Consider the following 10,344-nt stretch of genomic DNA (forward strand, 5'->3'; position numbering starts at 1 on the left):
TCATCACTTTTCTGAACTTATACCATTCACCAGTTAAATTTAACAAGTCAAATTTCCGTGTTGGACCATCATAAATAAAATACATATAATTCTCTATTAAAATACTTTCTTCCCAACCCACGTGAAAACGTTACGGCTTCTCGGAAGTTGTTGGACATTCATAATCTCCTCGTTCAAAATAGCTCATTCGTTCTATACTCTAGCAGCTCTCCCTTCCCACTCCCAATCCTTTCATTCCACATCCCAAGTTTCGCAGTAAATACGAGGTTAACACTGTCAAGCATCATCATGCCTGTGGGTTCAGACAAATTTTCCTCACTTCCTAATGAGGTTCTGAGCTTCATCCTCTCTAAAGTCCCAATCAGAGAGGGTGTCAGATGCTCCGTTCTTTCGAAAAGATGGAGGTTTCTCTACACTCAAATACCCCAACTCATATTCTCTCCCTATCTCCTCTTGCAGGGGCCTGTCACACCGGATCCGTTATCGATCTCCACGGCAGAGAATGCAATATCCAGCATTCTGCAATCGCATTCCTTGGATCTAGAGGCCTTTCATCTTTTCAACGACACTACAGGCACTCGCACCTACCCAGTTGATAACAACTGGGAATTTGGCCGCGAAAGCGTATGGAAATGGGTGCAGTATGCAGCAGACAAGAATGTCCAACACCTCAATCTCGGCTATTCCAGGGTAAAAGAAATCCCACCTCCTGCCCTTTTCTTTTGCACTCATCTCACTACGCTCACACTCACCACTTTCATTCTCACCCATATTCCAACACATTCCTCTGGATTCAACCATCTCATTACTTGCTCCTTCACAGACATGCAATTGACCGATGATTCATTATCCTGGTTTGCATCACATTGCCCACTTCTGCAAAAGCTCGAAATATCTTGCTGCACTGGCCTGAATAAGCCCACCATCTCCGCTCCCAACATTTTGCTTTTAGATGTAATGGTATGGGATGATATAGAGGTTTTAACGGTCAATTGTCCCACAATTAGAAGCATTGAGGTATGTTTGGTACATGATCTAAGGGTGAATGGGGTGTTCTTTCACGAGCTTTCAGTTGGGATTGTTGCACTAGAAATGCAGTGCGAAATAAATGTGATTGGATTGGAAATGGATTCGACTTTCGCCGTGGACAGTATCTCGGCGCAGAGATTTGTTGAGATAGTGGGGAGTTTCAAAGCTTTGAAAAAGCTTGGAATTCACATTTGTGATCCGTTGCCTGAAAGGGAAAAAGAGATGGTTGTTCCTCTTATCAACCTGCTTCAGGGACTTCCTCATCTTGAGTGTCTGAGAATAAGTGGCTTGTTTCTTCTGGTAAGAAATAGTTTCTAAGGATATGATTATTATTTAATTTATGTGTTTTTGCTATTGAACTCAATAGTTAAAATGGATTTCTCTTTGTAATGCAATACAGGAATTAGGTAGAGATCATATACCACCGCGTTTGAGCACTCCACTTCGCAATCTGCGGTATATGATGGTAGAAATAAACAAATTTGACAAGCGAGAAATGGATGTGATGGCTTGTCTGCTTCAGAGCGCCCCTGCACTTGAAGATCTCAGATTTGAATTGCCAGAGAAATATGAGGAGGCACAGTACACCCGATTTTTACAGGAATTTGTAGAGCCTTGGCAATTAACATCAGCACGACGCCGGTGGGTTCAGACAAAGCTTCCCCGATTCCAAATGAGCTTCTGAGCTTCATCCTCTCCAAGATCCCCATCAGACAGGCATTCAGATGCCTCCCAAATTGTAAGATCCCATTTGCCTGAAATGTCATATTTGTCTATCGTCATTGAAACATGTATTTTTGAGGGTATTTATAGGAAATGTCATTTGTCTATCGTCATGACTTTTCTAGCCACTATCTTTCAAAATCCTCGTCACATGACAATTGAAACAGGTATTTTTGAGGAGATTCCTTGTTACATGGTAAATTTTAGGTTTAATGCATCCATTACTATTTTATACATTCAAATCAGGACGTCTAAACGTTGAATACTAGTTAAAATTTGGCTAGTGTGAATTATTAATATAGAACGTTATGGAAGCACTCAGCTATATGAATTTGTTTTCCCCAAATAAATAAATATGTAATATGTAATTTGATTTTCCCTCACTAGGAAATAAACAAATGATGTTAAGAGATTGCTAACACAATTTAACATAATATTGACAAGTATGAAAATTTAATCTGCTAATGGTCTTTGTTTAAAATTATAAATAATAAAAATAAACTACAGTGAGAGATTGTTAACAAATTAAGTACAAAATGTTTATTTGCTAAGGGACCAGTTTAAAGTTAAGAAATAAATTAGAATATGAGATTGCTAAAGAAAATAATCAATATTTTCAATCATGTAAATGTAATGTTAGAAAGGTTATAGAATTTGTTAATTTGGTATAATGTAAGTGATTTATCTTTATCTTCTAGTTTTGAATAATATTTTGTTTATTAATTTTTATTTTTAAGGATTTTTTATGTGTCATGATTTTTCTTGAATTTATGCCTTACAACGTTACAACGTTTCTTTTATTCATGCCGGATTTTAAAAAAATTAGACACGAAAAACTCACAGAAAAACCTTGCAAAAAGTACTAAACACAACTAGCTTTTTCTTTGTGACGTGGTTCAATTTCTAGTATATTAAATTTGATTAATTGAGTCGAAAGGCCTCTCAAGCCAAGTATGGTAGAGATGCTGTAATGTAATGTTTAACATTTTGACTAAGTCAAAATAGATAAAAATAAAAATAAATAAAAGGATTAATGTAATGTAATGTAATGTAAACATTTTAACTCGGTAAAAATAATAAAATGAAAATAATTCTATAAAAAAATAATAAAAAATGACCCATGGTATTCATGTGGAATATACCCTAGGGACAATTAAACTAGTCTAGATCCATTTTAACTCTAGAAAACCTCATTTAGAGTGAAAAGAGATGTGATCCCTCTCAACATTTAATAGAACAAGAGTTAAGATAGATCTAAAATACTATATAATTATTTTAATATAATATAATTTAATTTAATTTATAATGTTAATCAAATAATTTATATTGTTATTAGTTATTTTTATTGTTTCTTTTATTTAAAAAATATATATATAAAATTTTGATATATAGTTACATATTCATATTGACACTTTTTACTAATTTTTTTTATTTTTAATATATGAAACAACTTTAAAATAAAGCATGTTCAAAAGGTTTTGACTTTATTTTTATTTTTCCAAATTGTTTATAATTTTAAAATATTTTAAAAAAGAGATGTAATGCTAATATAAATCCAAGATAGGAATTGTCTTTATTGCCATTTTTTTGATTTTCCATGTCGTAATTAAATGGAAAATTTTGGAGTACAAATCTTGATTTGTGTTATTTAAATTAGTTTTTTTATTGTATATATGGATTCAGCACCCCGAAAAACCCCTAGGTCACTTTGATTGTGGAGAGGTTACTCATCAAACTTGTAATTTTAATACTTTCCTTTGAGATTTTAGAGAAATTAGACCCAAAAACCCACGGAAAAACCTTCCTAAAAATTTTAGTAAAAACAACTCATCCAAAAGTAATTTTTTATATATAAAAAAAATTAACTTAAAAAATATATATATAAATTATGATATAATATTTATTTATTATAAAATTTAAAATTAGATTATTTTTTATAAAAAAGATATTATATAAAATATTTACTATTGTAAAATAGTGAACCTTTTGTAAAATTAAATTACATTTTTAATATAATCAATTTATAAAAGAAATAAAGAATATATACATTATTAGATACTGAAACCAAGTATAATGTGTCATGTAGTATATTTGTATAATATTGTTATACATAAATTTATTATTGATATTCTTTTAGTTATACAAATTAATTTAAATATAAATATTTTAATTTCCTAAATTTAAATATATCTTTTCTTTATATTTATTGTAACAAATTTTAACATAAATATATACCTTTGATGACATACTTCCGTAACATGAATATATTCCTTTGATGGCATACTTCTGTAAAGCATAAAGGAGTGAGAATTAAAACTTTCAAATACTATGGTGTACATGTGTGTTATTCATGTGATTATATATGAATAGGATTTTTAAAATTAATTTAAATTTATCTTAATTTAAATTGGAATAATTATTAATAAATTTTATATATTAAATTAAAATTTGTAATAATTATTATAATAATAAATAATTATAAATAATTTTATAAATTGAATTAATTAAGTGTTCTTCCTAAATTAAATATAAATTTAGACTAAATTATCTTGTGTTTTATTTAGTTTTATTTATTATTTTAAGTAATATTTTTCTTAATAATAAATTTTATTTTTCATAGTTTTATTCTTCATAATTTAATTATTATTTTATTAATTAATAATTATTTTATTTTATTTTATTTTCATTTAGTCAAAATGTTTAAAGAACATTGCATTACAACATCTCCACCATATTAGAGAGAGTCTCTAGGGGCTATATATATATATATATATATATATATATATATATATATATATTACTTATTTATTTATTTAATTAGGTTAAAAGTTGAAAATTTAATTATTTGAGATTGTAAATTTTCTTTATTGAACTTGCATTTTAATGTATAAATGGATTTAGCATTCCTAAAAACACATAAATATTGCACATTTCAAAAGTAGAAGTTGAACACTTAAATTTTGAACAAAATTCACTTAAAACTATACCAAAAAAAAGAAAACTTATAACATTTATAATACAATTTAAAAAATAATATAACATATTAAAATAAATGTAATGAATTATTACCCCATCAATTCCCATTGCATTTAAGAGGAGGGATATGCCATGTCTATCCCACCCGATGCAATCACACATTTTAACTAATATTCGTTCCGTTCATAATAATATGGAAACCTACTCTCTCTCTGTGAGCTTTTAGATAGGCAAACTTAGCTCCATGTTTATCTATTATACCTGTCACATTCTTTCGTAGGTGGTAATTTTCCCCATGGTGCATGCCTTGTGGAGCTAGACTCCAACTGCCATGACCCAGTTTTGTGCAGAAAGTGTTGTGGCTTGGCCCTGGTTCAGAAGATAGCTCTTCACTATAGTGATGGCTCTATGAGGTGGTATTATAAGGTGGTCCTAACACTAGGAGCACTAGTGTCTAGCAAATTCAATTTGTGCAAAACATCAACGAGAGGAGTAGAAAAATAACAGTTGAGAACACGACCTATTGGACACTAGTGATGGTTATGGCAGAAGTTTTATTAGGGGGGCGGTGACAGGAACAACTTATCCTCTATTGAAAGTAGTTCCAAGCTCAATGAGTTGACCAATGTTGTGTAATTCATTCTATGTCAAATATATACAACTCCTTCAACCATTTCAAATGGATAACATTTATATGGTGTATGTTGGTAGGTATATTTAGAGTGTCATGGTTTTGTGCACTAGTATTGGTGTTTTTAGTTCTTTGTGGTTGTTGAACCATGCCCAATGTCCTTCCCTCTTCATCAATTCCATGCTTAATCTTACAAGATTTTTCTCTAGTTTTCCTTGCGAGTTGTCTTTATTTGACATTCTATTTAGTTTGTATTCTATCTTATGGTATTCCTGGTCTCCTTATTCTCTTGGGGTTGGATGGAAATGAGAATTTGGGGGTTAATCAAAATCTCTTTCCCTAAAAAAATTGATCTTGAGGCCTATGGGTTATGGCCCACTAAGCCTTATTGGAAGCATTTCTTAGGTGCCTTTAACCATGGACTTACATTAGACCCAGAACCATATAACATTATCGGCTTTTACACTATCAAGAGCCTTATATATCAGCATTAAAATACTTTATAATCCAATTATAAAAGAAATCCCCGCAAAAAGCATCGTTTCTGCCTTTTGGTACGACCTCCGCACAGAACCCAAGGTTGTACCTCCTCACTGATCATGATCGGCCCTATCCCGAGTCTTTAACACAACATATATAACTTTCCTTCCCCCGACTCCAATCTCCGATATTACAATAGAGCCAGATCTCAAGGTTTATATACTCACATATATAAATATATTGGGTCCACCTTAAGTTTCCATTCCTCCGATATGCCGAACTCCACTTGGGCCCAATCGTTGATCTCCAATTTATCGGCAATCGCTATATTGGCGTCCCGACTACACTGTCCATCGGCCCTCCTATCCCGCGATATGCGATGAATCCTTCATTGTTTGATCAACTCCAATCCAATGGTCTACATTGCATTTCCCTATCACAATCGGCATTTGCAAAGGGTTAAGACCCGATTTATCCATGAAGACTTCCACCGATGTGATCAATCTCGACTATTGATCTTTTAGATCTAATGGTTGTTGAGTCTTCTTGCAACTTGATCTAGACCATTGATCCATATGATCCAATGGTTCTACGGCATTGTGATAACTTAATCTTCTTCACCTTCGATGGATTTTTGTGTTAAACATAGTTCTGCCACAGTCTACAAAATACTCATATAAATGATATCTCATTATTCAATGGATCGCCATCATGCTTGATGGTCGATCAACGCACTCAAAATTGGGAATTAAACCCTCGACACGCATATAAAAGTTGGATTTCAAATCATTCACACATATATACATAACAGAACTTGAAAGGCACAATTATATGACACATAGGCACACACAACATCAACAATGAACATAACTTTCATTATAGATAGCATGAAGACAACTAAGGCATTTCAGTCTTAGAACAGTTTCCTATTCAATTACATCATGGTCACTCTCTGTTACATCAATTCTACTCTATGCTCTCTATCTCTCATGTTGAACGCAGGTTCATATATATATGGAAACATTGGATTATTGGATCGAATCACTGAAAGTATCTAATCAGATCTCTCCATGATTTTCTCCAACAAAATCCCTAAAGCTCCATAATGCATGTATGCATATAACACATGGTAGATTACATTGATAACAAGTCTTCGAGACTTATCCATTCCATCCTTTAAATATGTTTTAAAACAATTTTTTCCTTGTTTTTCTCCCCTGGTCCACGTCTTCCTCTTCGCTCTGCTTTGGATTCCTCCCTTTGACTAAGGGAGTTGGATGCTCCTACATCAGACTCCCGAGGCACAAAATTTATGACCTCATGGTCATATGCTTCTCCTTGTTCTTAACAATTCTACCCACTACATTCTTCAGTGGAACTGCCTTCATGGTCTTCTGTGAGCTGCAACCAAACCTCTGTATTCACAGTCTCCTTCTGCTGCATGATACCTCACCAAGCCCTCCTCACTCAATCTTTTGGCATCCTTCGGGTTCTCTCCTCTGGAACCATATAAGCACTCATGCTCTAGGTTTGTTGCAATATTCTCACCTTCGGTTGTTGTTCTCTGTGTGACAGTAAGACCATAACTCTTCAGCTCTATCAATTGTACCTCCTGCTCCTCCTCTTTCTCTCTGGAATCCTTTTTCTCGTAGGAAAAATTTCCTTGCTCTGATACCACTTGATGGAAATGAGATTTTGGGAGTTAATCAAAATATCTTTCCCTAAAAAAATTGATCTTGAGGCCTGTGGGTTATGGCCCACTAAGCCTTATCGGAAGCATTTCTTAGGCTTCTGCCTTTAACCGTGGACTTACATTAGACCTAGAACCATATAACATTATCAGGCTTTTACACTATCAGGAGCCTTACATATCAGCATTAAAATTCATTATAATCCAATTATAAATGAAAACCCCACAAAAAGCATCGTTTCCACCTTTTGGTACAACCTCTGCATAGAACCTGAGGTTGTACCTCCTCGCTAATCGCGATCGGCCTCGTGGGTCTTTAACACAACATATATAACTTTCCTTCCTCCGACTCCGATCTTCGATATTACAATAGAGCTAGATCTCAAGGTTTATATACTCGCATATATAAATATATCAGGTCCACCTTAAGTTGCCACTCCTCTGATATGCCGAACTTCACTTGGCCCTGATCGTCGATCTCTAATTTATCGGCGATCGCTATATCGGTGTCCCAACTACATTGTCCATTGGCCCTCCTATCCCACAATATGCGATGAATCCTCCGTCATTTTATCAACTCCGATCCAATGGTCTACATTGCATCGCCCTATCGCAATCGGCATTTGCAAAGGGTTAAGACCCGATCTATCCATGAAGACTTCTGCCAATGTGATCAATCTCGATCGTTGATCTTTTAGATCTAACGTTTGCTGAGTCTTCTCGCGACTTGATCTGGACCATTGATCCATATGATCCAACAATTCCACAACATTCTGGTAACTTAATCTTCTTTGCCTTCGATGGATTTTTGCATTAAATGTAGTTATGCCACAGTCTGCAAAATACTCATATAAACAATATCTTATTATTCAATGGATTGCCATCATGCCTGATGGTTAATCAACACACTCAAAATTGGGAATTAAACCATCGGCCCACACATATAAAAGTTGGATTTCAAACCATTCACACATATATTCATAACAGAACTTGAAAGGCACAATTATATGACACACAGGTGCACACAACATCAACAATGAACCTAACTTTCATTATACACAACATGAAGATAGCTAAGGCATTTCAGCCTTAGAACAGTCTCCTATTCAATTACATCGTGGTCACTCTCTGTTACATGAGTTCTACTCTATGCTCTCTATCTCTCTTGTTGAACGCGTAGGTTCATATATATATGGAAACATTGGATTATTGGATCGGATTACTGAAAGGATCCGATCAGATCTCTCCATGATTTTCTCCAACAAAATCCCTAAAGCTCCATAATGCATGTATGCATATAACACATGGCAGATTGCATTGACAACAAGTCTTCGAGACTTATCCATTCCATCCTTTAAATATGTTTTAAAACATATTTTTCCCTGTTTTTCTCCCCTGGTCCATGTCTTCCTCTTCACTCTACTTTGGATTCCTTCCTTTGAGTAAGGGTGTTGGATGCTCCTGCATCAGGGTTTTTCTCACCCTAGTCTCTTGTGATAAAGCATGCCATGCCCCCATAGAGGATGTGTTTTTGCTAGGATTTTGGTGTTATAGGGTCTCAAGGTTGACCATGAGCCAAATGCCGAGAACAACATGCAACAATTATTTTTCACCCATCCACTCCTCTAGAAATTTGTGAAAAAATATCTTAGCTTGAAACCTTGACCACTAATGACCACCAAGCCTACTCAGGTTCAAAATTCCAAGTTGAAGTGGCAAATTGGATTCTTGACATTGGTCATACGAGGGTTAAGATGAAGCCAATATTTGAACTCAGTAACCCTCCACTGGAAAATGGAAACACTATTAGGTAGGGGTTTGAAGGAAAACCATGATGAACACAACGAAATATTCTACTTTCTAAATGAAATTCAATAACTTGAACATCACCAATTTTCTTGTCTTGCCATTCTTGATTCTTTGCTAACTCACATAGGATTCCATCTTAATTGTTGCCTAAAACCTCTAGCTCTAGTGGGTTCTAGTTCCTAGGATCTAACTGTTATAGGCATATTTGGGCACTGCAACCCCAATCTTATATGTCGATAAACTAAGGGCTCTTTAACCCCTAAAAGTGTTGTTTCATACCCTAAAGGATCATGGTCAAACTGATTACCTCATTCCCCAAAAGTTCCACCTGAAAAACTAGCCAGAACCGGCCAAAACAGGACCATACTGACTGCTCCACTATCAGGGTGCGATGCATACTGACTCCTACACTAGCCAGGTGTGATGCATACTGATGAGGCCTTCTGTAGGGTGCGATGAGCAAGGATGGACAAATGTCCGAGACAGTTTGCTAAGTGGATGCTCATGGAATCTTCTAGAAACTTCTCCTATGACACTTGCCTCTCTGAATTCTCCTAGGGATGAGTAAGAGATCTAAGAAATCTCCAAGTGGAACCAAAAAAAACAAGTGGAATGACACTAATCAAAACCCCAGAGATGACTCACACCCTTGCACACATCTATAAATGGATCCCTCATCTGAGAGATCTAGAGGCTGGAATTTTGTAATTTGCAAGGAAGTGTTGATAGTTTGTGGTTGAGAAAGAGCATTGTATTGTTGGTGTGATCTTGCTTTTCATAAGGTGAAGAGGGCTTTGATGCTAGGATGATGATGCTGGATCAGACAGCTGGGTTGTAATTCTCCCTTCTATTTAATAAAGTTCTTTGAGTTTTCTTCAATATGACTGTGTAATTATGAATGTTATTATTTGTGAAATCCACTGTATGTTCGTTGTATTTCTAATTCTGCAATGCTTGTGATATAATAGATCAAGATGCTTTGACTGTGTTTTGTTACTATGTTTCT

The 10,344-nt window shown here is 34.5% G+C and overlaps 1 protein-coding gene across 1 annotated transcript; it reads left to right on the forward strand.

Moving 5' to 3' along the window:
* The first annotated feature begins 288 nt into the window (after window positions 1-288).
* LOC149144603 (F-box/FBD/LRR-repeat protein At2g26030-like) lies at window positions 289-1,714 on the forward strand. Its single transcript, XM_089452207.1, has 2 exons — window positions 289-1,329; window positions 1,430-1,714. Exons 1-2 carry the CDS (start codon window positions 289-291, stop codon window positions 1,712-1,714), a joined length of 1,326 nt encoding a protein of 441 aa, XP_089308333.1.
* The last annotated feature ends 8,630 nt before the right edge of the window (window positions 1,715-10,344 follow it).

The sequence above is a fragment of the Pinus tabuliformis genome, chromosome X (assembly GCF_031772625.1).
Source record: "Pinus tabuliformis cultivar Carrire ecotype Pingquan chromosome X, CPIR1, whole genome shotgun sequence".
Taxonomy (NCBI): Eukaryota; Viridiplantae; Streptophyta; class Pinopsida; order Pinales; family Pinaceae; genus Pinus; species Pinus tabuliformis.

What these genes read in the sequence shown, in the direction of transcription:
- LOC149144603 (XM_089452207.1), top strand. Translation starts at nt 289, where the DNA reads ATGCCTGTGGGTTCAGACAAATTTTCCTCACTTCCTAATGAGGTTCTG. An exon ending in TAAGTGGCTTGTTTCTTCTG is followed by an intron (nt 1,330 to 1,429) that starts GTAAGAAATAGT and finishes AATGCAATACAG; the next exon opens with GAATTAGGTAGAGATCATAT.